Source organism: Plecotus auritus (genome assembly GCF_963455305.1).
Source record: "Plecotus auritus genome assembly, chromosome: 15".
Lineage (NCBI taxonomy): Eukaryota > Metazoa > Chordata > Mammalia > Chiroptera > Vespertilionidae > Plecotus > Plecotus auritus.
The window spans coordinates 6373908-6401639 of NC_137781.1; the positions used below are offsets into that span (position 1 = coordinate 6373908).

The 27732-nt window shown below is 50.8% G+C and overlaps 1 protein-coding gene across 1 annotated transcript in view; it reads right to left on the reverse strand.

Moving 5' to 3' along the window:
- The window catches only part of AGBL1 (AGBL carboxypeptidase 1), a gene marked incomplete at its 3' end in the record, with an annotated part of 283890 nt that overhangs the window by 203257 nt on the left and 52901 nt on the right, over positions 1-27732 (reverse strand). Inside the window, exons 6-16 of the mRNA XM_080651582.1 lie at positions 24294-24331; positions 17836-18044; positions 14411-14576; positions 13261-13328; positions 10458-10574; positions 8407-8975; positions 7705-7788; positions 7395-7475; positions 6115-6263; positions 5110-5197; positions 1521-1665 (exon numbers count right to left, since the gene is read on the reverse strand). Coding sequence (XP_080507708.1) covers positions 1521-1665; positions 5110-5197; positions 6115-6263; positions 7395-7475; positions 7705-7788; positions 8407-8975; positions 10458-10574; positions 13261-13328; positions 14411-14576; positions 17836-18044; positions 24294-24331 — 1714 coding nt within the window. The remainder of the gene's footprint in view (positions 1-1520; positions 1666-5109; positions 5198-6114; positions 6264-7394; positions 7476-7704; positions 7789-8406; positions 8976-10457; positions 10575-13260; positions 13329-14410; positions 14577-17835; positions 18045-24293; positions 24332-27732) is intronic.

The following is a 27732-nucleotide window of genomic DNA, read 5'->3' on the forward strand; positions in this document are numbered from 1 at the left end:
GGCAAAAATCTCTCTCCAGGCGACGCGGCAGATGGGGAGAAGGGCAGATGGGCTTTCCCGAAGCAGCGAGCCACGCGGTTTCAGCTACGCCTTTCTTGGTGGAGAGAAAAGAAAAAAAAAAATCTCCATTTATACGCGAACATCTTTGCTGGTGGAAGGCAAAGATGTTCTCGGTTATTATCTTCTCCATCTCCTCCGCGCAGACGTGGAGCGAACACACTCATCCTTCAGGCTCAGTGATACCTATGCTCACAGATACACATATGATTATAAATATGCTTAATACCAGTTTGCATTAACACAGAGGATGGAAGTGCTTTGCGGAGATGCGTGAGCTCACTAATCCTCAGGACGCCCAGGAGATTGCTAGGGGCGAGGGACGGGGTGCCAGCTCTCTCAGACGCCAGGCAACCGCAGGGGGTAAGCCGCTTGCTCACGTTTGTCTCGTGGACCGACTGCAGGGCCTGAGAGGACACGGGAGGCTGACCCCCATTTCAGGTCTGGACCGGCCCACTCCGCACCCCTCTCATAAGAACAGCAGAGCCTGGCTGGTGGGGCTCGGTGGATTGAGCATCGTCCCATGCACCCTACAGGTCGCTGGTTAGATTCCCGGTTGGGACACATGTCCGGGTTGAGGCTCCATCCCCAGGAGGGGGTGTGCAGGAGGCGGCCCGTCTATCCTTCTCTAACATCGATGTTTCTATCTTCTCTCCCTCTTTCTAAAACATCAATAAAAACATTTATAAAAAACACCAGAGACCTCACTGCAGTCATTCGGCTTTTCATTCATCTCCTCGTCTTCTCCACCCCGATCCTTCTAACACCAGCACCCGCGGCCGTGGGAGCCCCCAGAAAAGCTAGGAGGCTGCGTGTCAGAGACTCGGGGGGTTCCCGAGCTTTATCTTCCTGCTTCCCTCCTCTCCAGAGTCCACGGGCTGTAAATATGCATCTCACCACACGCTTCTGCCCCATTTCAACTCCATAACCTCACTCCAGTCTCACCACCTCACTAGTTTTTTTAAATATGTTTTTATTGACTTCAGAGAGGAAACGAGAGGGAGGGAGAGAGAAGCATCTATGACGAGAGAGAATCATGGATCGGCTGCCTCTCTGATGCCCCCTACTGGGGACCGAGCCCGCAACCCGGGCGTGTGTGCTGACGGGAATCGAATCACCACCTCCTGGTTCATAGGTCGGCGCTCAACCACTGAGCCATGCCAGATGAGGTCACCATTTCATGTTTTAACTTGAGGGCTTCTGAGAGTTAAGCCCCTCGGGAACACCACCCCTCCTACCTGCAACCTGGCAATGAGCGGCTCGGCATGTCACTCAGGCCGTGAGAATGCCGTTGGCCACGCCCTCAGCCTCCTGCTCTGTCCAAGAGATGGGGCCGAAGGAAAGCCACTAAGTCAGTGACCACAAACCCCGGCTCCCTGGGGTCCGGGGGCATCTGAATGTTTCCGGGGCCACCTCGGAGAGCCCCCCGGTCCTGAGGGGTCACGCCGTAAAGAGGAAGTTACCATGAGGGCGGTGTAGGTGTAGGGATAGTGGTAGGCCAGGTAGCAGACGTCGCCATGGTGCGGGAAGGTGATGGAGAAGGTGAGGGTGTAATAGCACTTCCTGGATGCACCCCCTGTGACAGCCATGCTCTCGCGATAGTGATTTCTGAAAGAGAAAGGAGAAGAGGTGAGGGTGAGGGAGGCGGGAGGGAAACAGGCATTCAGGGTTCTAGGCTGCCAATATGGTCACTCAAACGCTGAGGGAGGGCACGAGTGAGCCATCAGCAACGTCTAGGCTGGTCCACCGGGCTGAGGTGGCTCGGTGGTTGAGCGCCGACCTACGAACCAGGAGGTCAGAGTTTGATTCCTGGTCATGGCACACGCCTGGGTTGCAGGCTAGATTCCCAGTAGGGGGTGTGCAGGAGGCAGCTGATCCATGATGCTCTCTCATCATTGATGTTTCTCTCCCTCTCCCTTCTTCTGTGAACAATAAAAATATATTGAGGGGGGAAAAAACGTCCAGGCTGGTCCGTCCGTCTCCTAATGGTGGTGTACATGTCAGGGGACTTTTTTTGATGTGTCTGAAAATGAGTCTATAGAGTCACTGAGACAAAAAAAAAAAAAATGTGAGTAATTCGGGTTACTTGGGGTTCTATGGCCGACATCCACTTTTTTTTTTACGCAAATTTGGGGTTTCCCAACCTCTGCCTCTCCCCAGATTACCCAGCATACAGTTCTTCTTCTCCCTGCCACCTGCCCCGGGGGGGTTCACGAGCAATCCCTCCTCTGTGCTGAGTTCCAACTCGAAACTTAACGAGGCGTCCGATGTGGTCACTGCCACGGCCCATCGTGCAGACGGAGAAACAAAGGCATGGGAAAACCGACCCGCCAAAGGTCGGAAAGCCACGTGGTCAATGCGTGACGCGAACCCAGATCTGTCTGTCTGCCAGGACCCTGTTCTCTCCACTCGACACCACCTCCCTCCCAAAGGGACACACGTCTGTCACCCCAAACGCGGTCGGGCTTCTCCTAGCTCAAGGCGGCACCGTTTCCTCTGTCAAAGATGAAGAGCCGATTTTGAGACTTCCGAGAATGGCATCCAAGTCCACGGCCCCCAGAGGTACTTTTCCAAACAGTATTTCCCCCAGGCGCCGCCAGATGTGTGCATCGCGGCCTTGCCTGCCGACGCCCAGACAGCCGAGCGGCTTTCCCAAGACATGTTACCAGCGGGGCTGCGCCACCCAGACTCCAGGAGGAGGTGACAGTATTCTAAGTCCTACACCAGGTAGAGTAGAGGCAGGGATGAGGCAAAGAAGCCATCCAAAGCGGATCGACCCAAAGGGAGAGATCGCCCTCACCGGTGTTGCTCGGTGGATAGAGCATCAGCCTGCGGACTGAAAGGTCCCGGGTTCGATTCCGGTCCAGGGCATGTGCTTTGGTTGTGGACACATCCCCAGTAGGAGGTGTGCAAGAGGCGGCTGATCGATGTTTCTAACTCTCTATCCCTCTCCCTTCCTGTCTGTAAAAAAATCAATAAAATATATATATATATATATATATATATATATATATATATATATATATATATATATATTTTTTTTTTTTTTTTTTTTTTTTTTTTTAAAAAAAAGGGAGAAATGGACTGTGTCCCCCCAGCCATCCTCTGTCAGGGAGAGGTGCTCTGTCTGGTGGTTGAATGGCCATACACACATGGGCCCTGGGCTTTGCTCGATTACTGGGAATATGTTAACATAACGTGGTGACGCGTTGTAGAACAAAGGACGCTGTGAAGTGGCAACCTTATCCATTCATCTGTGTGGTATTCATGGCTGGGAAATGAAAAATGGATTACATTATACATTGATGGTTTCCATGTCAGCGCTCTGTTCCTCTTTGATCACAGAACAATGGTCTTGTTAATGAGTCTAAAAGCTATTAACATTAACGTTAGCTTTCCTCGGGGCTTAGGCCAAGGTGAATTTTTTTTTTAATATATTTTTATTGATTTCAGAGAGGAAGAGAGAGGGAGAGAGAGATAGAAATATCCATGATGAGAGAGAATCATGGATCGGCTGCCTCCTGCACGCCCCCCGACTGGGGATCGAGCCCACAACCCGGGCATGTGCCCTTGACTGGAATCGAACCTGGGACCCTTCAGTCCACAGGCTGATGCTCTATCCACCGAACCAAACTGGCCAGGTTCCGAGGTGAATTTTGGATGTGTGGATTCTTCCCTCCCCTGTTGGCAGACTTGTTAAAAAATATATTTTTATTGATTTCCAAGAGGAAGGAGGAGAGAGAGAAAGAGAGAGAGAGAGAGAAACATCAAAGATGAAAGAGAACCACTGATTGGCTGCCTCCTGCACACTCCCTACTGGGGATCAAGCCTGCAACTCTGGCATGTGCCCTTATGGGGAATCAAACCGTGACCTCCCGGTTCATAGGTCGACGCTCAACCAAGTCACGCCAGTCAAGCTGATAATAGTTTTTATGGGGCCTCCTGTAATCCGAGAAAAAGATAAGACTTAATTTATCCAAGAAAATAAGTACTAGCCTACCATTTTTATTAAAAACACACACACACACTAGCAATGAGCTGATAATTATATATTTTCTACCTGTTCCAACAACTGCTATCCTTTTTTCCCATGTGAATTTGTATTTTATTTTCCCCCTCCCAAATGCACACATAAGCAACTTATGGGTCTGGGATTCTTTTATCAAGAGCTATGGATCATATCAGTTTCATGACAATTTAACAGGCTACATCATTGACAGTGGTTAGTAGTCAAGGGTTGAAGATGAATTTTGAAGACCCTTTCTCTTTTATTTAAAAAAATAAAAACCATCTGACTCTGCATATTTGTCACATATTCACTCTCATCTACTTGGCAAAACTGAAGGACAGGATGAAAAGAATGGGCCAGAAAGACAGGTATCACCTGACCTCACGCATATGTGGAAGCGAAAGAACAAAATAAACTGACGAACGAAATAGATCCAGAGACATAGAAGCATGGAACACAGACTGATGAATCTCAGAGGGAAGGTGGGGGTGGGTGCGTGGGAAGAGATCAGCCAAAGAATTTGTGTGCATGTATGCATAACCCCTGGACACAGAAATAGGATGAAGAAGGCCTGGGACAGAGGGTGGATGCGGGCTAGAACGGGTCAATGGGGGGAAAGGAGGGACATCTGTAATTCTTTTAATAATAAAGATTTTTTTTTTCTTACAAAAGAATAGGCCAGAATTTCTCAGGCTTTTTGCTCACGAAAAACAAACAGGAAAGAGGAAAAGAATTACAGCCTGATGCACTAATCACAGGTTGAGTCTGTACTAGCACAACTTCTAATAGCCAACCAGGTCTCTGGATGCTAATGTGCCTGCACGAAGACAGACCATCTTCAGCACATCGAAAGCTACTGCTTGAAATCTCCTGTGGGTACCATTTAACTTGCTTCTGAAGGGTGGGTCAATCGCCACAGGGACAGTGACAAGTACAACAGATAAGCACATATGGCTAAGGTGTGTAAGAGCAACATGGAAAAGCAGGAAATGGAGAGGGAATGAAAGAGCAGAGCAAAGAAACTAACAAATATTCGGGCTCACTTGTAATAGCAGATTTCATAGCCCGTCCGCTTCCAAGTGGGTCTCCCGAGAAGAGCCTCCTTCACAGAATACATGGTGGGCTGCATCCCTGCACGAAATAGAGGCCGGGTTAGTCCCCTGGGGCAAGAGAGAGGGCCAAGAGAGCTGCGGCCCTCAAGGACACCCAGGTCTTAATTCTGCAACCTGTGAACGTTACCTTACACCACAAGAGAGCCTTTGCAGACATGATTAAAGGCTCTTGAGCCCAGCAGGCGTGGCTCGGTGGTTGAGCGTAGACCTACAGACCAGGAGGTCACAGCTCGATTCCCAGTCAGGGCACATGCCCAGGTTGCAGGCTCAATCCCTAGTGTGGGGCGTGCAGAAGGCAGCCGATCCATGATCCGCTCTCATCATATATGTTTTTATCTCTCTCTCGCTCTCCCTTCTTCCTCTCTGAAATCAATAAAAAAAAAAAAAATTTTTTTTTAAAAGAAAAAAGTTCAAGGCAGGGCAAGGGAGACGGGAGGCAGTGGGGTGCCATGGTTGGTATGGACATCCCACAGCAAAGTGGGGACTTCGGCTCCCCCTTCCATAGTAGCAGTTTGCCATGTGCTGGCCACCATCTTGCCACACCTGATAACCCAAATGTGTCAACTCAGCCCTGGCCAGTGTTTCTCAGTGGATAGAGCATCAACCTGTGGACTGAAGGATCCTGGGTTCGATTCCGGTCAAGGGCATGGACCTCGGTTGCAGACTCCCAGTCCTGGTTGGAGGCAGGCGGGAGGCAACCCATGGATGTGTCTCTCTCACATCAATGTTCCTCTCTGCCTCTCCCTCTCCCTTCCACTCTCTCCCAAAGTCAATGGGAAAAAAATATCCTTGGGCGAGGATTAAAAAATAAAATGTGTCAACTCCGCTTCAAATGCTTTGGGAACCCAGCGGGACTCTGGTGAGGATCCAAACGCTCTCGAGAGCACATCATCCCTGGGGTTACCCAGAAAGCCCGCGGCCCCCGCCAGCTCCTACCGTAGTTAAACTGGCTGTTGGGCTTCTCATAGTTGATGATGTTGAAGCGGTACGGGGTGGCGGCCCTCATGCCGCGCACCTTGAAGCTGAACCACTGCTGGTACTGGGTGCAGTTGATGTCCGTGTTGACCAGCAAGTCATACTCAAACCTGCCGAGGTGGGAGCGAGGGCGGAGGGTTGGTTAGGCGTCTTTAGGGGAACTGCCCACACTGAGAATCGGCACATCTCGGGTTCTCGCGGGCAGATCTAAGACCCGGGGTGGATGGCTGGGTGAGTGACACTTAGCAACCACATCTCACAACAGTGGACACGGGCTGCGGACATGCCCGGCCAGAGGGGCACAGGGTCTTGGTATCGGACGCGTCTGTTACACGTCTAGTGATTAAACTGCAATCAAGTGTCTAGCGAGCTGGAAAAATGCAAGTGTGCTACGGCGCAGAGAAATGTCAACCCCGTCTGGTTGGATAGGTTGTGACGACTGAAAGCTAGACATTGCTTGGGTGCCTCAGTCTCCTCATATGGGAAATGGAAATAGTGCCCCAACTTCCAGTGCTATTCGTAAAGATTAATGAATATGGTGTATGGCCCAGTTGAGGTGGCTCAGTGGTTAATCACCGACCTATGAACCTCCCAGGAGTTCATGGTTCGATTCCCGGTCAGGGCACAAGCCCGGGTTGCAGGCTTGATCCCCCTTAGGGGGCGTGCAGGAGGCAGCCGGCAAATGATTCTCTCTCACCGTGGGTGTTTCCATCTCTCTCTCCCTCTCCTTCCTCTCTGAAATCAATAAAAATATTTTTTTTAAAAAAACTGACTCTTGGAATTCACTTGTGGTGGTTGCCAATTTGCATGGTGTAAACACCACCACCACGGCTGATGGCAAGCTACCAATCAATGGGAGGTCACTAAGAGCGGAGAGAAGAGATGGTCATACTGCTTTCTTGAGCTGCCTGGGGCCACCCCTTTGCAGCTTTCTTTTATTTATTATTGTTATTTTTTTTTTTTTTTTTGGTTAATCCTCACCAAAGATTTTTATTTTTTTCCATTGATGTTTTTAGAGAGAATGGAAGGGAGGAGAGAGGAGAAGAGAAAGAGAAAGAAGCATCGATGTGAAAGAGACACATCGATTGGTTGCCTCCCACACGTGTCCCGACCAGGGCAAGGCCTGCAACCAAGGTACGCGCCCTTGACTGGGACTCGAACCCGAGACCCTTCGGTCCTCTAGCGAGTGCTCTAACCACTGAGCACACTGGTCAGGGCCCACGGCAGCTTCCTTTACTTACTCACGCACTTGGATGGCTTTGCGCAGGTTTCCCGACTCGAACTTGGAGGAGAACCACAAGCAGTTGGGAGCTGAGTCTTGCCTGTAAGGAAGGAGGGAACGTGGGCTCCGGCATTGCCGCCGCAGGTGGGGACAGTATGACATTTCTGAGAGACGAGCTCTCTCTCCTAGATTTCGAAGCCCCATGTTCGCGTGCCGAGGGTAGGAGTAGGGAGCCATCGCGAACAGGAAGCACGCTCGTCTCTCATGGCGTGGACAGAATTCTCCATGCTGCACCCACCTCCCTTCCACCGAGGGTCATGTCCACCTACCAAGGCTCGTCTAAACTGAAGACGACTTTGTCTATCACATCGCTGGGCTGAAGGAGCCTCCGGATGTCCTCCAGTATCTTGACCCTGAAAAGGAAAATTAGAAACATTTTAAAGGTTGACCCTCACTCCTTACCCCACTCGTCCAATGATCATCTTGGGAGTCATCAGAAAAATAGGAAAGTTGCCTGGCTGGTATGGCCCAGTGGTTAAGCATCGACTCAGGAACCAGAAGGTCGCTGGTTCGAATCCCGGTTAGGGCCCATGCCCAGGCTGTGGGCTCAATCCTCAGTAGGGGACGTGCATGAGGCAGCCAGTCGATGAAGTTCCTCTCTCATTGATGTTTCTATGCCTCTATCCCTCTCCCTTCCTCTCTCTCTCTCTCTCTCTCTCTCTCTCTCTCTCTCTCTCTCTCTCTAAAAATCAATAAAAACAGCCCTAGCTGGTTTGGTTCAGTGGATAGAGTGGCAGCCTGCAGACTCAAGGATCCCGGGTTTGATTCCAGTCAAGGGCACATGCCTGGGTTGTGGGTTCCATCCCCAGTGAGGGCATGCAGGAGGCAGCCGATCGATGATTCTCTCTCATCATTGATGTTTGTTTCTCTCTCCCTCTCCCTTCCTCTCTGAAATCAATAAAAATATATCTTCTAAACAAAAAAAAAAAAATAAGAGAAAAAACATAGTTCTTGAGTCAGGACCACCTCACCTTTGGATTCCGCGCTTGTGTTCCAGCAGGGGTTCCGGGGAGAGTGATGGGCAGTGGCCCCAGAGGTCAGGGAACGCCAGCGTCTTGAAGTCAGCCACGGACTTGGTTCCTCTGGCTTTGGCCATGTAGACATAGGGGTCGTGGAAGGGGACGTGCTGGGGGTGTGTCTGCAGAAGCTTATGGATTCCGTCCACGGTGCCCCCAGATGGAGTGGAGCTGGGAAGGGGTGCACTTGTCCTTGCGCAGGAGGTCATGTCGATGTCCCAAGCATCCTCTTGGAGGAGAGTCTCGAGGTCAAGGACTTCCTTTCCGGAAGGATCCATCCCAAGCCCGTTGGGTTGGGCGTTTGGGTGCGGGTTCGTTCCAGGTCCATTTTTGGAAACTGGATGCACAGGGGACCTCCCCGTCTTGGCCATGCTCAGGAGGGACGTCTCAGGTGCGTCTTCCCGTTCCTGCCCCCGGGAGCTTTGGTCCTTATCCAGGCGATGCTGCTTCAGGGAGGCAGCGGTTGGAATGTGGAGGTGGTTGGCATCGGGGGTTAAGTCATCTCCAGGTGTGGGCTCCAGGTCCTTCAGGGGTAGAGCAGAAAAGAACATGGCAGTGCTCCCTTCCAGGTAGACAAGACAACCCCTCCCTGTCCTCACTCTCTGGGCTCAGAGCTCAGCATAAACCCTGTGGATTAAGGAGCTTTCTCCAAGGTTAGCCACAGAAAGACTACGTTTCAAGAGTCAAAGAAATGGCCCTGGCCGGTTTGGCTCAGTGGATAGAGCATCGGCCTGCGGACTGAAGGGTCCTGGTTCAATTCCAGTCGAGGGCACATAGGTACCTCGGTTGCAGGCTTGATCCCCGGCCTTGGTTGGGGCTCTTGTAGGAGGCAGCCAGTCAATGTGTCTCTCTCACATCAATGTTTCTCTCTGTGTCTCTCTCCCTCCCTCCCTTCCACTCTCTCTAAAAATCAATGGAAAATATCCTAAGGGTGAGGATTTTAAAAAAAGATTCAAACAAATGGCAGGATCGAAGAAACTCTCATTTGCAAGGGGCTTTGGGTGGGGCTAGTATAACCCTAAGAAGTACAGGGATGCCTTCTGCAACACGCCCAGTAAGTTCATTCGTCTGGTTGAAGAACCTTACTTTTAGGGTCTTCACAGCACCCCAAGGAAGTGCCTTTTGTTTAACGATCATTCTGGCCCTAACCGGTTTGGCTCAGTGGATAGAGCGTCGACCTGCGGACTGAAAGGTCCCAGGTTCCATTCCGGTCAAGGGCATGTACCTTGGTTGCGGGCACATCCCCAGTGGGAGGTGTGCAGGAGGCAGCTGATGGATGTTTCTCTCCCATCGATGTTTCTAACTCTCTATCCCTCTCCCTTCCTCCCTGTAAAAATCAATAAAATATATATATATATATTTTTAAAAAGGATCATTCTGATTGTTTACAAAAAGTGTAAACAATCCTTTACACCGAACTGCAATTTCCTCCCGGAAATTCTTTCCTGCGGATCCCTTTTTTGCTTTCTGGAGTGAAGTAGATGGTACTAACTCCCTCCGACATGGGGCTGGCTTGTACCATTAGATACAGCCGAGTTCATGATTTATGGAGGGTCATCAGCAAGCAGCGAGATCAAAAGGCAGGTCTGAAATCCTGGCGGCAGCCCCAGCCCCTGGGTTAACATCACTGGATAGGAGGTTCGAGATTTGCTTCTACTGCCGAGCAACCCTGGGCTCCGGCTGGGCGCCTTCCTTCGGAGAGCCATGGGGCACAGCACTCCCCCTCTGACAAGGGAACAAGGAAATCAGCCAGAACCAAACCGTGACCTCATGGTTCACGGGTCGACGCTCAACCCCTGAGCCACGGCGGGCGAGCCTTTCTCCCACTTTGGTTTCACCTCCTGCTTCTCTCTCAGAAGCAGATTGCCAGGGGGTGAGCCATGCGCTCCCTCCATCTGCAGGTCCCTGTGTGGCCCCAGGTTCTGCAGAGGCCCCATGGTGGAATCGAGCATCCCTGGCGGGGGGAGCGGGGGAGGGAAGGGGCAGAACCGTGGCGTATGTCCCACCTCAAAGCTGCAGGAGAGCTCAAGGCACATGGCCTCGTACTGGCTCAGCTCCTCTTCGGGGCGGTCAAGGCCAGGTTTGGAGCTCAGCTTGTTCACGTCTGTTTCCAAGTCATCGTCCTACAGTAGAATATGCGAGACACGCGTCACCACCGGGAAAGCCACCCTGAGAAACATCGAGATGAGGTGTATACGAGACTCTTCACAACCCGGGGACGTGGCGTCCTTGCCTGCGAATTACAGTGCCTGCCTACGCCAAGGACAGTTTAATACAGGGGTCCTCAAACTTTTTAAACAGGGGGCCAGTTCACTGTCCCTCAGACCGTTGGAGGGCCGGACTATAGTTTAAAAAAAAAACTATGAACAAATCCCTATGTGCACTGTGGGCCCGGGATGAGTCGGCTGCTAAGCAGGACAGGCAGCGGCACCTGACGGGCCGGATCAATGTCCTCGGTGGGCCGCATGTGGCCCGCGTGCCGTAGTTTGAGGACACCTGGTCTAATAGGTTGGATTGCTTTTTAGAAATAAAGAAAAGAACCCAGCCGGTGTGGCTCAGTGGTTAACTGTTCGATTCCCGGTCAGGGCACATGCCTGGATTGTGGGCTCGATCCCCAGTGTGGAGCATGCAGGAGGCAACCGATCCATGATTCTCTCTCATCATTAATGTTTCTACCTCTCTCTCCTTTCCTCTCAAAAATCAATAAAAAAATGTTTTAAATATTTATATTCTTGACCCAGGAGAGTCGACGGGGCTGGGCTGCGGAGCAGGGGGGAAAAATGCAATATTCCATCCATCTTTCACAATTTCCCTCCAAACTTCAAATTAAAAGAAAAAAGATCCTGTGTGGGAGACGTAATGAAATTTTCCGATGCAGTACACACCAGGCCCACACTCTGCAGCCTGGTCCTGGGGCTCCCAGCTTTATCTCTCAGGCCCTCCTGGCCTCCACGATCTCTGGGGCAGCCTCGGCCATTGCCCAGGCTGGCACCCATGGCAACACAGCCGGGCAAGCACTGGGAAGTGAGGTCGGAGTGAAGAGAGGCACGGGCTGCAGCTGGTCCTTGCATGTCAGATACACGAGTGGCTGACACTCTTCATTAGACGTCCAGTCCTCCGGGAGCGAGCGTGAGGGGAGGGGAACGTGGCATTGATGGATGGCTGCAGCAGCACAGCATTATTCAAATAATTCGGCGCGGACTCCGAGTCCCGCACTGCTGAGCTACAGCAAAGAGCCAATTTTCCACCGATGACTTCAGAAATGATTCTATTCATCAGTGAAACCCGGAGAACACCAGAGTGTCAATGGCAGCCTTAACCTGCAGACCTGGCTAAGAGGGGGTCCTTATAGGTCAGCTACTGTCATCAGCAAGGTGAGTGATCGCTATATAGAGAACTCAGAAAGCCTCCTTCTCTCTAAAGAGACAGGTAGTCAGGCCAATAGGTAAGAAAAAAGAAAGGGAGGAAGGGGGATGGATAGATGGATGGATGCATGGATGCATGGACAGATGCATAGATAGATAGATAGATAGATAGATGCATAAATAGATATAGATAGATAGATATATAGACAGACAGATGGATGGATGGATGGATGGATGGATGGATGGATGGATAGATGCATAGATAGGTAGGTAGGTAGGTAGGTAGGTAGGTAGGTAGGTAGATAGATAGAGAGAGAGATAGAGAGAGAGATGGATGCATAGGTAGATAGATGGATGAATGGATGGATAGATAGATGGGTGGATGGGTGGACAGATGCATTGATAGATAGATAGATAGATAGATAGATAGACAGATGCATAGATAGATTGATAAGTAGAAAGATAGATGATAGATGATAGATAGAGGCATAGATTGATGGATAGATAGGTGCATAGATAGAAATATAGATGCATAGATAGATGGATGGATAGGTAGATACGTAGAAGTATAGATGGATGGATGGATGATGGATGGATAGATAGATAGATAGATAGATATTTTTAAATCCAGGTTTTATATCCAGGAATGTCTTAAAAGGTGGCATTTACTTCTCAGTCTTATTTTGAGGATGACAAAATTAAGGAACTCTCACTAAGGGCTTGTCCAAGTTGAAGTCCACCAACACAAATGAAGATAGAATTACAACCCTAGATAAAGTTACCATTACCACAGAGCAGTGGTTCTCTAGTCAGGGGTGATTTTGCCCCACTAGGGACATTGGGTCCTTCCTGGAGACAATTTTGGTTCATGACTGGGGCGGGGGGGGGGGGGGGGGGGGGGAGGGGGGGGCAGCGGGAACGAGGGGGTGCTACTGCCATCTAGTGGGTGGAGGCCACGGATGCTGCTAAACATCAGACACTGCCCCAGGAACAGCCCCCTCAACAAAGAACTGTCCGGTCACATGCCAATAGCACCGCGGTCTAGAAAGACTTTCCTAGGCTGGCTGGTGTGGCTCAGCGGTTGAGCATCAACCCAGGAGCCAGGAGGTCTCGGTTTGATTCCCGGTCAGGGCACATGCCCGGGTTGCAGGCTCAATCCCCAGTGTGGGGCATGCAGGAGGAGGCTGATCCACGATTCTCTCTCATCATGGATGTTTCTCTCTCTCTCTCCCTCTCCCTTCCTCTCTGATAGCAACAAAAATATATATTTTAAAAAAGAACAGCAGCTGCCGTTTATGGAGCAAAGCGATCAGCCAGGCACCGGGCGGAAGACAAAAGTCAGTCCTTGAAATTCACACGGGGATCAGCTGAGGACAGACAGTGACATCGTCCCTTGTGTGCCGTGAACATGGGGATCCCTAGAAGCAAGGGCCGGCGTACCTACCTCCTCTTTCGCATCTTCAGAATCGGAGTCTCTGTCCTCTTCTTCGTCACCGTCATCTTCAAAGTCCTCTGGGTGGGGAAAAGGAGGGCAAGTGGGTGAGGCTCGCCCTTTGTCTCGGGTTTGGGTCAGCCTGTCTCCCCACTGACCAATCAGGAGCTCACGATGAAGTGCACGCTACCCCAACGCACCCCTGGGCTCCTTCAGGGCCTGCGAGACCGTGAGCACCTTGTCACATGGCCACACTGCTGTCCCATTCATTGTATTCTGCTCTCATTGTGCAGAATAAATGGACACAGGCATACCATTCTGGCTTCCCCCACCCAACTTAGAAGAATGTGTACAGCTAACCTTGCCAAGGGTTAGAGGTCACCGACCTGCAAAATGGGCTGCAGTGTGATCGACTCCCTAATTTCGATATGAAGAAGCTTATTTGACACACAAGTCCATAGACACAGCCAGTGGCACTGTGGCAAGGTGACGCCTCTGGAAAAATATCGATTCCTGCCCGGCTGGCGTGGCTCAGTGGTTGAGCGTCGACCTATGAACCAGGAGGTCACAGTTCGATTCCCGGTCAAGGGCACATGCCTGGGTTGCGGGCTCGATCCCTAGTAGGGTCGTGCAGGAGGCAGCCGATCAATGATTCTCTCTCACCATTGATGTTTCCATCTTTTTCTCTCCCTCTCCCTTCCTCTCTGAAATCAATAAAAATATTTTTAAAAAATAAATAAAAACTCGTTGTGAAGAACTGTCCAGTCACATGCCAATAGCACCATGGTTTAGACAGGGGTCCTCAAACTTTTTAAACAGGGGGCCAGTTCACTGTCCCTCAGACCGTTGGAGGGCCGGACTATAGTTTAAAAAAAAAACTATGAACAAATTCCTATGCGCACTGCGGGCCCGGGACAAGTCAGCTGCTAAGCAGAACAGGCAGCGGCACCCGGCAGGCCGGATCAATGTCCTCGGCGGGCCGCATGTGGCCCGTGGGCCGTAGTTTGAGGACACTTGGTTTAGAAAGACTTTCCTAGCCTGGCTGGTGTGGCTCAGTGATTGAGCGACAACCCAGGAACCAGGAGGTCTCGGTTTGATTCCCGGTCAGGGCACATGCCCGGGTCACGGGCTCGATTCCCAGCGTGGCACCCACTTACTTTACCTTCAGCGAGAACGCGTGGGGGTTCCGAGGTGAGGTGCCCGGGGGCGGGGAAGGCGTAGGCACTGCTGGCTGTGACCAAGGGAAGGGGACCCTTGGGGTAGCACTGCCTCAGGACCTGAAGCACGACGGACGTGACGGGTTCCAGGATCCTGTCCTCCAAGGAGTTCTGCACAAAGGGAAGGTCGCGTCACTTTCTCCAGCGTCTTGCGGAGTCCCTATGCTGCGACAGAACTCGGGTAATGCGTGACAGGCAGGCGGCACGGGCGGTAAACACCCTCAGCGCAGGACGTCTGCCGGGAACACCGCAGTGCGGAACCGTGTCCGGCATGGACTCGGCTTTGGCCTAGTGTGTAGGATCTGAAATTGCATTTCTCTTGCACGGCTCACGCGTCGTTGGGATGAATTTAGTCTGAATATAGACTGAAACCTGTGGAGAGCGGCTACAGTGTCTGGACAGGGCACAGTCCTCTCATGGCCACATGCAAGTCCCAGCCTGGAGGGCAGAGCCGTCCCAGCCCAGTGGTCGGCAAACCACGGCTCGCGAGCCACATGCGGCTCTTAGGCCCCTGGAGTGTGGCTCTTCCACAAAATACCACGGCCTGGGCGAGCCTATTTGGAAGAAGTGGCGTTAGAAGAAGTTTAAGTGTAAAAAAATTGGCTCTCCAAAGAAATTTCAATCGTTGTCCTGTTGATATTTGGCTCTGTGGACTAAGGAGTTTGCCGACCACTGTCCCAGCCCCATGATAGCCAACAGCTATAGTTGTAAGCTTGAACCTGTGGTCCGAACACGTGGCCCCACGTGCCTGAGTGATGTGGGCTTGATAGAGTCCAGGTGCATGTAACTGAGTAGGATCTAAACCCAGGAGAATGTTGTAAACATCTTCACCACGCCCTTCCTTTGCCTCGTGGCATCTGGCTATGAAATAAAGACACGGCTTGTCGTCCGTGGCGCTGTCGCTAGCTCTCCGTCAGAGAGGACAGCGTCCCACCGAGACTCAGCTTTCATTCTCTTGTCTGTCTTTTCTCAATCCTTCACCGCCCCCACTCAGGCTCACCCTTGGCTGTGCTGGCGCGGCACAGAAATAAATGCCTGTCGGGGAATGCTGCCCCTGGGGAGACGCCGTCCGGGATGGCTGGGCAGGGGCGAGGGGGTGTGTGGAGGGGGACGGCTCCTTCAGCCACCCATGTGTCACTGTGAATTAGGGAGTGAGGAGCTGAGCGGATGGAAGGCCAACGCTCCTCTTTCAGCTGTTAGCCGGAGAGAAATACAGGAAGGAGGAGGACAGAACAGGAAACCAGAAGAAAAGACGAAGTGAATCCCACACACGTAAATGAGAGAACAGTCCACCTCTCACAGCCCACAGTATGGCCCCTTCTCGGGACCCACCCACAGCAAAGAAAAAGTGGGTTTTGCAGATGTGACATTTTGATGTGGATGGAAGATGACAAGACCCTTCTTTTCAGACACTGTGACAAATGTGAGGACAAGTTTACTAAAGAGAGAGAGAGAGAGAGAGAGAGAGAGAGAGAGAGAGAGAGAGAGAGAGAGGTGGGAGGCATTTATCTCTTTGGCCAAAAAGAAAAAAAAAAAATGGCCGTTTTCTTCAGTCTCTTAGTAAATGTTTTATCTACTAACTTGGTCCACAAAGCTGGCTAAGGCAAGCCTCCGGTTGGACATTCCTAAGGGGTTTCTGAGGCCATCGCGTCATAGGAGTAGATATTGGAGGGTGCTGAGAGCCTGCCACAGGGAGGGGTGACTGGCTAGGGCAGGGGTGGGGAACCTTCTTTCTGTCAGGGGCCATGTGGATATTTATAACATCATTCGTGGGCCATACAAAATGATCAACTTAAAAATTAGCCTGCTCTATTTGGTCAAACGTTTCACTAGCTCCCCCTAATGCCTTGGCAGGGCCAGACCTAACGGTTTTGCGTGCCTTACACGGCCCGTGAGCCGGACGTTCCCCACCCCTGGTTATAGTGAGGTCACATTATGGTATCTTCAGCCCCTCATTACAGGTCGCTCCACATGAAAGAAAGTAATGAAAAAACATTTAACAAAAATTAAGCCATAAATTCAGGCTACCCAAATGACTCTGAAATATAAGCCAACTTTCAAACCAGAGTGCCTTCCTATAATCAAGAATGCTGTCTCCCCTTCTGCGTGCTCAAGGGGTATCAGTCAGGGGTCCTGAGCCACCAGCAGGAAACAGTCTCTGTGGAAAATGAATTCGTTGAGGCTGTTTCACCTCTGGGACTTGCCAGATGACTTCAAATGCTTAGTGGAAAGGATGAGTATTTGGAAGAAGAGAGAACTGAGCAGGGAGGAGGAAGAGAGGGGAGGTAGACGGCTGGGCACAGGTAACATGTGGAGCTTCAGTCTTGGGTGGCAGGGAGCCAATCTATCACCCCTTTCTCCCAATTCATAACTATCTGAGAGTGTTTCAGGGCCTCAGCAGAAAGGCGAAGAACAATATGATAAACAAACGCTGCGGGAAGGACTCAAAAATAGCTCTTTCTCAGTCCCTCTTGTGCCCAGTAGGTTTGCAGTTACGTCACAAACACAAATAAAAATAGTTCAGGACACTGGTTTTCACAGTGTGAGACCCAGACCAGCAGCCTCGGCATCACTTAGGAACTTGTTAGGGATGCAAACCCCCAGGCTCCGCCCCGAGCCTATGGAATCAGGAACTCTGAGGAAGGGGCCCTTGCAGCCCTCCAGTGACATTGATGCACGCTCAGCTTGGAGAGCCGCTGGTGCAGTGGACAGGAGTGGACCTCGAGTGAGACCACTGGTTTCAAATGCAGTGGTGAACTATGAAGCCAGGCGTAGGCCATTGTAAGTGCTCAATACAAATCTCTCCTCCTCCTCTTTCTTCATTATCACTGTCACCATCATCATCACCACCATCACCATCATCTCACCACCATCACCATCATCATCACCATCCTAACCACCACCACCATCATCATCACCATCATAACCACCACAATCATCACCAGCATCAGCATCATAACCACCATAATCATCATAATAACCATCACCATCAGCATCATAACCACCACCACCACCATCATCATCACCATCATAACCACCACCATCAGCATCATAACCACCATCATCACCATCATAACCATCACCATCAGCATCATAACCACCACCATCACCATCAACACCATTAGCATCATAAGCACCACCATCAGCATCACCATCAGCATTATAACCACCACCATCAGCATCACCATCAGTATCATAACCACCACCATCACCATCATCATCACCATCAGCAACATAACCACCACCACCACCATCACCATCACCATCATCTCACCACCATCACCATCATCATCACCATCCTAACCACCACCACCACCATCATCGCCATCATAACTATCTCTGACACAGAGGTGACTTCTGCGCTGGTTACCTGTGTGCTGCTGAAGAGGATCTCCATGCCCTGAGCTGCCAGGAAGGCCTCCCTGCCAGACTGGAGGGCGGCAATGTGCTTGAGGCAGAGCAGAAGTGCCCGGCGGATCGGCAGGTAGCTGTTGGCCGTGTCGTGGCTGTGCCAGTCCTGATGCAGCCTGAGCAAGCTGGCGACGTAGCCCCTGTTCACCGCCCTGCGGCTGTTGGACTCTGAAACCAACAGGAAAAGGCCATGTCGGCCACAGGCTCTCCTGGGGGCCCCGGAGATACTTGCTAATGACAAAGAGAAGAGTAAGCACTTTCCAGTGGAGAACACTGACTGGTGCCAGCGAATCGAGTGATTAACGTGCGTCTCTAAGCCCTGTCCAGGTAGCTCAGTGGTTAGAGCATCGTCCTGATACACCAAGGTTATGGGTTCAACCCCCGGTCAGCGCACATACAAGGATCAGCCAATGAATGCATGAATAAGTGGAACAACACCTCTCTCTCAATTAAAAAAAAAAAATGAGACAATAATGCTTCTAGCTGAGTGTTTAGGAAAGATCCCCTGAGCTGTAATCAGATAAGCACAAATTTCAGCTCAAACTCAGACCCTTCCCTCAGACCACATGAGTACACAGGAGGGAAAACATAACCTGAAAATTCAGTGCTTTATTCCAGAAGGGTTTTCTCCTATTAATGAATTTCTCTCTCACTCTTTTTTTTTTTTTTCCTGCTTGTTTGTCAAATTCTAAGTGGTCAGACCTGACAAAGCCCCTCTGAGATTTTTGACCCATTACTTCATTGGGTTTTTTTGTGTGTGTGTGTGTGTGTTTTTCTCTTTACGCTTTTCAACATTTCATTCAGCCAGGAGCCTGCCCTGAGAGAGATGAGCTTTATTCACTCGAGATCTGTTGGGGGAAGATTTCAATCGCCTTCATTACTCCTTGAATGAATTATTCTACTGTATCAGAACCTTTCTCTCCTTGGCTAGTCCCGGCCACAAAGCGCTCTGAGCTCTTTACCGCCTGCATGAGATCCAGCCTGCCCGATAGCTGATGTTTAAAAGAAAACGGAAGATTAAGTGGGAGGCATCAACGGTGCCCTGGGGCCCCAAATGGGAGGTGCAAGGCTTTTGTTTGTAATCTATGTAAGGGTACGTTTTATCCTAACGACCTTCACACTGTTTGGAGGGATGAGGGGGATAATGGGGGAAAAAATCTTTAAGTATCTGAGAGAAAAAAAACCCTTATCAAATCCCAGTGACTTTATTCATGATTCGCTGTTAATCCTCAGTAAGCGGTCATGTTTACTAACATGGGAAACAGCTATACCTCCGCCCACCTCCCACCTCCCCGTCACCTTACATCCATCGATCTTTCTCTGGGAATAGCTTGGGGAGTTTTGCTCAAGTCCATACTTATCTAAAAGCCGAGGAGAGGACAGGCATTGCAGGAGGAAGAGCAAATATAAATAGAGGAAAGGCAAAGGATGATTGACAACGAGGGCCGCTGGGCTCAGTAACGTGGAGGACTTGAGAAAATCTGGGAGGAAAACTCAGCTTCTCTGAGGGAACCCAAAGAAGGAGGGAAAATGGGAGGTTTCAGGCGCTGTTTGGGGCGAGCTGAAAGACTGGGGGTGGGCAGGGCCTCCAGGTCCCCCAACCCTCTTCAAAACAGACCAGCAGTACTTTGGTTTATTACATAAATGGTTTCCTGCTAAAATTTTCTAGGGGGGAGGGGGAGAAATCCTGTTTCTTAATATTTTTTAATATAGTTTTTGTATTGATTTCAGAGAGGAAGGTAGAGGGAGAGAGAGATAGAAACATCCATGATGAGAGAGAATCATGGAACCGCTGCCTCCTGCATGCCCCCTACTGGGGATCAAGCCTGCAAACTGGACATGTGCCCTGACCAGGAATCGAACCATGACCTCCTGGTTCATAGGTCGATGCTCAATCCCTGAGCCATGCCAGCTGGGCCATGGTCTATAATTAAGCATCACGGTCCATCTTCACTGAAGGTACTCTGACACACAGACATTTTCTCTCCCACTCCCCACCCTCCTGCCCGCTTCCTCGAGGAAACAGTTCATGAGACGTATCATGGAATGGGAGGAGGATGCGTGTGGACTGTGGGAAGGCAGACAGGCGGGCGTTTCCGTGCGGCCTTTGACCTTGGCCGTGAAGGTCAGGAAGATGCAGGTTATCGGAAAGGTGAGAGGGAGTTGGGGAAAGGTAACTGCAAGACTTGGGGCTGTTTACCTGAGGCAGCCCTCCCAAATGCTGCTGTCGGGCACCCCCCCTCCACCCCCTCCTCCACAAGTCCTTTCTAATCTAATCGTGCTAACCTCCCAGGGAACACAACCAATTCCAGAGGCTCTCTCCTCCAGCCCCAGCTCCACACACCCCACCTCCTCCCCACGCCCTTAAATAATGGCTGAGCCGATGCCTCAGAGACCATCAGCTGCTAATTTCCTCGAGACAGGCTCGCTGCTCGCGCTGGGAAGCGCAGATAGTGGGGAATGGCAAATGTGGGCAAAATTAGATTAAAATAACCTCCTGATAAACAAATGACTCGCCTCCAATAAATACTGGACTAGCGTGGCCTAGATAACTAAAAGAACAGCACCACCACCTGGCAGCAAGAGGAACTGCAAGGGCTGCTGTCTGGCCTGTTACCAGTCAGCCCACCCAAATGTGGGGTCTGACAGAGAGGGTGAGGATGGGAAGCAAGGGGGATGGGTAGCATTCTTTTAGCTTACACTTTTAAAAATGTTTTATGGCCTGGCTGGTGTGGCTCAGCGGTGGAGCGTCCACCTGGGAAGCTGGAGGTCACATGCCCAGGTTGCGGGCTCGATCCCCAGTAGGGGGCGTGCAGGAGGCAGTTGATCCATGATTCGCTCTCATCACGGATGTTTCTTTCTCTCTCCCTTTTCCTTCCTCTCTGAAATCAATAAAAACATATTTTAAAAAATACTTTAGCCGAAACCGGTTTGGCTCAGTAGATAAAGCGTCAGCCTGTGGACTGAAGGGTCCCAGGTTCGATTCCGGTCAAGGGCATGTACCTTGGTTGTGGGCACATCCCCAGTAGGGGGTGTGCAGGAGGCGGCTGATGGATGTTTCTCTCTCATCGATGTTTCTAACTCTCTATCCCTCTCCCTTCCTCTGCAAAAAATCAATAAAATATATATTTTTTAAAATACTTTATGTACTTAATGCAAAAGACAAAAATATTTGGTGGTAAAGTCATAACTTTATGCCAAGGGGGAAAAAAGTCATATTCCAAGTTGAACAGGGCTGGTACAATAGAATCTATGATTCTTCCCACCCCTGTTCCCTTTCTCTCCATCCGCCCCATCATCGTCAACCTCATCTGATGCTGAGTCTCATGGCAGAGACTGGGCCCTGGCACAGCCACCTGGCGATGGGGCGCCTCCTGCTGGTCCCATTCAGATGCTTATACGGGGTGGACCTCAGAACGCTCTTCTCTAAGGAACTAAATGACAGCCCGGCCGGTGTGGCTCAGTGGTTGAGCATCGACCTATGAACCAGGAGGTCACGGTTGGATTCCCAGAAAGGGCACATGGCCTGGGTTGCGGGCTCGATCCCCAGTAGGGGAGCGTGCGGGAGGCAGCTGACCCATGATTCTCTCTCATCACGGATGTTTCCATCTCTCTCTCTCCCTTCCTCTTTGAAATCAATACAAATATATTTTAAAAAGAAAGAAAGAAAAAACTAAATGGCAGATGCTCCGGGCCCCCCAAATCCTTCTAATGCGTAGCAAGTATTTAGTTGGCTTCCTTCCAGCTTTGGGTCTTATCTTCCTTACGCTGAGAAACAAACAAACACGACAAATCCCTCACCCTCGGGTTAATCTCTTCTTGGTACACACAGGGCTCGGGCCCCAGGGCCCTAGCGACGGCCGTGTAAACGCTGCCGTCCACGCGCTGTGTGCGTGGCCCCGGCTTCCCAAACCTCAGTCCCCTCACCTGTAAACTGGGGATGATCGCCAGGCCCCCTTCCCTGACCGGAGGCCTGTTCCGGGGCCGACATCAGGAGAGCCCACTGAACAGGAGACACTGTGCCGTCGCGTCAGCCCCACCGCGTGATGGATGGAGCTTGGCGTCCTGCATCTGTACCAAGTCGACCGCGGCTCGTCTCCCTGCCAAGCTTCCCATTAGCTCTCCTGCAACGCTGTCTCCCTCCGCTCTCCTGTCTCCCTTCCCTTACTAACCTACTTTCCTATTCCCAGCACTCGCCCCATGCACGCCCCAACTTCTGCAAACTTCCGGACGCCTCTAACTGCTGTGGGCGGAAAGACCCACACGCCAACATGACGAGCTCGGGCGAGGCCTGGGTGGCGGCCTTTGCAAACTCAAAGGCCTAAAGTCACCACAAAGGACGGTCTGACATTACAACTGTAACTCGCCCTCTCTGGTGTGGCTCAGTGGATAGAGCGTTGGCCTACAGACTCAAGGGTCCCAGGTTCGATTCCGGTCAAGGGCATGTACCTTGGTTGCGGGCACATCCCCAGTAAGAGTTGTGCAGGAGGCAGCTGATCGATGTTTCTCTCCCATTGATGTTTCTAACTCTCTATCCTTCTCCCTTCCTCTCTGTAATAAATCAATAAAATATATTTAAAAAAAAAAAACAACTGTAACTGAAAGCCGTGTGTGGTGGGGACCCGCGTCCCGGGCCGGTATCTTCCCTGGCGAAGGTCGATCTTTACCTTAACGCAGCCTCTTGTCTCTTTGTCTCTACAATAACATATCCTTGGAATGTCAAAGGGATGTTCCTTTTTTCCAGACCCCTCAAAGCACAGGCCCTTTGAAGACCCCCCAGCCTTTGCCTACCCACAGGCCTTTGCAAACCTCTAGCCCCCTTACCTGTAAACTGCCCATTTGGCATAACCCTTGGGCCAACTTCCCATGTAATCTTGGTCCTTCCACCCACTATCAGCAGCTGGCCTATGGTGGGGGCAGAGCAGATGTTTGCGGGTGCCCTGCGGCTCTCCCACACTGCCGGCAGGACTGGAATCGGCGGTCATGCAGGACTCCACCCTGTCTCGGCTGAACGGGCTCGGGGAGTGACCGGCAGCCGGGACCCACGGATTGCCCGGTTACAGCAGCGCTGTGTGTTGTGTGTCTTTCTCTGGGCTCAGAGCTGACAGAGATGTATCTTTGGGGGAAGGAGGGTTTTTTTATTTTTATTTATTTATAAGTTTTATTAAAGTTCACTTCGTACCCACAGGCCCTGGGCTCCCTACAGAGAAACAAATATTACCATCGCAGCATCAGGTTTCCAAGCTGCCAAATTAAAATAGATGAAGAGGTGAGGGGCGGGGGGGATAAACACGCTCGGCGAGGCCTCTTCACTCCCAAGTACACCGTGCCTTCCGTCACACCGCACACCGCACGCGGGGAACCGGCTCCCAGCACAATTAGACGCGGCCCCCCAGGCGAGAAAAACAATCCTCGCGTTATTCCCACGCCGTCACGACCCCGAGCTACTCCTTGGCGGAGACTCAGCTAACCGGGAACAGAGCCAGCCTCTTCCTATCTATTTGTGATCAGCATCTACACGGTCCGAGCAATCCGGACCCTCCACCTGCCCAAGAATACAGACCCGGGCTGGGACCCAGACACAAGAATCCTGCTTAGGCCTGGCCACCGGCATGGCTCAGGGGTTCAGTGTGGATCTATGAACCAGGAGGTCTGAGTTCAACTCCTGGTCAGGACCCATGTCCCAGTTGCAGGCTGGATCCCCAGTAGGGGGCATGTGGGAGGCAGCCGATCACGTGTTCTCTCCCATCATTGATGTTTCTATCTCTCTCTCCCTCCCCCTTGCTCTCTGAAATCAATATATGTATATATATTAGAGGCCCGGTGCATGAATTCGTGCATGCGTGGGGTCCGGCCAGCCTGGCCAGGGGGAGGGCACATGGGCAGTTGGCCGGCCTGCCTGCTGGTTGAACTCCTGGTTGAGGGGACTATTTGCATATTAGCCTTTTATTATATAGGATATACACTGAGTGGCCAGATTATCATGCGTTCAGAGATCATTATCATCTGGCCACTCAGTACATATACATATATAAAGAATCCTGCTTCTCCCCCACTGTCAGAACCTTTTCCTCTCCAGGACAATCCCACTGGGACTGGAGTTTATTCCAACAGCCCTCACGGAAGCTGGCCGTGTTGGAAGCAGCGAAGAGGTCTGCAGGTCCCCACAGACAACTCTCTCCCTTTAAAACCAACTGCCTTAATGGCATTATGTACAGGCGCGCCCCGGGGAAGGGGTGTTAGCTCTCTCTCTTCAGCCGTGAGCTTGGATGGGCCCTAACATTCTCCATTGCACCCCGAAGATCCCCCAGGAATGGCCCTCCAGGGGGGGCAATGAGCCACCAGGGAGACAGAAGGGCACCTTTGTCTGAATTGGGACGGGGAGAGGGAGAACCCCTTTTCAAGGGAGGTGCTTACTGGATTTCAGCAACGCCGCCAGCACCTCCGCGGCCGCCCTGGGGAAAGAGAGAGAAAAGGGGAGACGTCAATGCCCAGACCACGGATCCCACAGCCCACACCGTGGCTGCCTCCTGCCGGCCTCGCGATGAACCCGGTCGCAGGCATTCTGCTGACGCTCCCGCCGCCACTGCAGAGGCGAAAACGCAGACATGGCACTGAGCGGCCTGCCCACCTCGCAAAGGGGGTCGCAGGAGTCCCCTCCGCTGCTGAACATCTCTCCCCGCCACCTTGCCTCCCACCTTCCAACAAGGTCCCCACATGGTGCTCCTCCTTCCCCACCAGAACTCTCCATTGATCCAGGAGTCCAGGGGACTCTGAAGGAGGAGGTGGGGAGGGGGGACCCCGAGGCAGAGCGAGTGCAGTGAGCACTTCTTTTTTCTAAGTATATATTTTTTAATATATGTTATTGATTTTTTACAGAGAGGAAGGGAGAGGGAGAGAGAGTTAGAAACATCGATGAGAGAGAAACATTGATCAGCTGCCTCCTGCACACCCCCCACCGGGGATGTGCCCGCAACCAAGGTACATGCCCTTGACCAGAATCAAACCTGGGACCCTTCAGTCGGCAGGCTGACGCTCTATGCACTGAGCCAAACCGGCTAGGGCTCTAAGTATATTTTTTATTGGTTTCAGAGAGGAAGAGGGAGAGGGAGAGGGAGAGGGAGAGGGAGAGGGAGAAGGAGGGAGGGAGGGAGGGAGAGAGAGAGAGAGAGAGAGAGAGAGAGAGAGAGAGAGAGAGAGAGAGAGATGAGAGTGAATCATTGATTGGCTGCCTCCTGCACGCCCCCTACTGGGGATCAAGCGTGCAACCCGGGCATGTGCCCTGACTGGGAATTGAACCGGGACCTCCTGGTTCATAGGTCCATGCTCAACCACTGAGCCACGCCAGCCAGGCAACTTTTTGAAACACGCCCGGCCCCGGACACACTCCACTGTCTCCGAAACATCCACAGGTTGGGAAGCAAGGCTGGTTCCTTAGGGTGGAAATGGTCATGGGGTGGTTGTCCTTCCAAACTGTTTTCCCAGTCTCTGCAGCAATGGCAGGCATGTAGACTAAAATGCCTCTGGCCCGTGTTTCAGGGACCTTTCTGTCTGTTCCCCCCACACACACACATACACCCCCCCCCCAAATTCTGAAGATTGCAGAGCACGTCAAAGAGGCTGGATGAGCCCGGCCAGTGTGGCTCAATGGTTGAGCGTCGACCTAAGAACCAGGAGGTCACGGTTCCATTCCCGGTCAGGGCACATGCCCCGGTTGTGGGCTCAGTCTCCAGTAGGGGGCATGCAGGAGGCAGCTGATCCATGATTCTCTCTCATCACTGATGTTTCTAATTCTCTCTCCCTCTCCCTTCCTCTCTCTGAAATTAATAAAAATATTTTTTTTAAAAAAAGGAAAACGTTCCTCTACTTAGACATGCAGAGATGAAGAAGACAGATGATTTGAAAAATGTATAATATCCTCCACAGAGTTCCCCAGTATCTCACCTGGCCTGTGCTGACCCACAAACAAGTCCTCAGTAGTTCTAAGACACCTGTAGACTGGGCTATGCCTGTGTCTTATTAAAATTAGGTTAGCCAAGTAGATCGTGATGGTAATAATAGATATGCATGTTTTAATCATGTGTAAGTATTCATATGTGCTCTACATAATGGAGAATATACTTTAATCTACTTTTGATTATTTATAATTGTACATATTATACCATTATTATATGCCATGCACTTTTAATATAAAAGTTTGATTAAGAAGACAATTTTTTTTCTAATTTAAAGAATCCATGATTCCGTGAGGCTACGCCATATGGGAGTTAATGAGAAAATTGGTGGCTATTACTCTAGAAAAATAATATAATGGAGCTAAATTGTGCTATTAAAAAACAAAAAAACAAAACACGTTTAAACATCAAAGCAAGAAAACCATGTCAGCCTCCCGGGTCTGAAATATGGGTTATTTTTAAATCACTCTTGTAAAAAAAAAAAAAATACACCATCGGTGACATAAATGAGGTGCTAAAGACTAAGTGGACCTGGGGAAGATAGTTTTTCTTATAATATTTTGAAATCAAGAGAAAAAGCTCATTAAAAAAAAAAAATTTAAGTCTCCGATCCATCAATGTAATGGCACTGGTCCTTTTTCTTTCCCTTTGCTTAGGAGTGCCGTCACCTCAAATAAATCCGAGCCCCGGGGAGGCTTTTAGAAATAAAGACGTGAAAAATGAAATGGTTTGACAAGCCTTCCGAAACCCTGCGTCCGGACCTTCCAGCCGCCGAGTCCACACAGGGAGATGCGAGCCTGGCGCCTCACGGCATTTACAGAATCATCCCGCAGCAGGAGGCCACGCCAGGCCCCGGGGGGGTCAGCTCTGCTCCCTGAGAAACACAACCGCATCCCGACTCTTGCCAAGAGAGCTGTTGTGCAAACTCCCAAGGATGCTGGAGTCACCGGGTTTATTTTAACAACCCCGCTGGTAGGATTAGATGGGTTCAAAGATTAGATGACTTTGCCAGGGTGGGTTTCCTACATTTATAGAGTGTTTGTTGATAAATAAAACTGGGATTTTTTTTTTTTTTAGTTATATTTTTATTGATTTCAGAGAGGGAGGGAGAGGGAGCGAGAGAGAGAAAAACAGCAATGATGAGAGAGAATCATGGATCGGCTGCCTCCCGCACGCCCCCTACTGGGGATCGAGCCCGCAACCCGGGCATGTGCCCTGACCGGGAATGGAACCGTGACCTCCTGGTTCATAGCTCGATGCTCAACCACTGAGCTATGCTGGCAGGGCTTAAAATCAGAATTAACACAAATTATGAGAAATAATTTTCCTGGTCAACATTAGACAAATGTTTAAACCTTTTCTGGGGATGCGATAGTCTCTTATGTGGCCAAAACCTTCTGCCTCTGCATTCATTAGTCAGATGTGCTGAATTCATAACTTGGAGGAGAAAACGAAATAAGTTAGCTGTTGAGTAATGTCACAATTTCCGTCACACACAACATCATGCATGAGAGAACAATGAGCTTGGTCCCCTAAAGAATGGGAAGGTAGCCCGGCCGGCGTGGCTCAGTGGTTGAGCATCGAGCTATGAACCAGGAGGTCACGGGTTGGATTCCCAGTCAGGGCACATGCCAGGGCAGTGGGTTGGATCCCCAGTGTGGGGTGTGCCAGAGGCAGCCTGTCAATGATTCTCTCTCATCACGGATGTTTCTACCTCCCTCTCCCTTCCACCCTGAAATCAATATATATATATATATATATATATATATATATATATATTTTTTTTTTTTTTTTAACCCACCAGGACAGAAACCACATCTACTTCCAATCCCCGCCCGCCCCCAAAGCCGGCTCAGCACCCAGCCTCAGGTACGTAGGATGGAAGAATGAAGCCGTCAGTG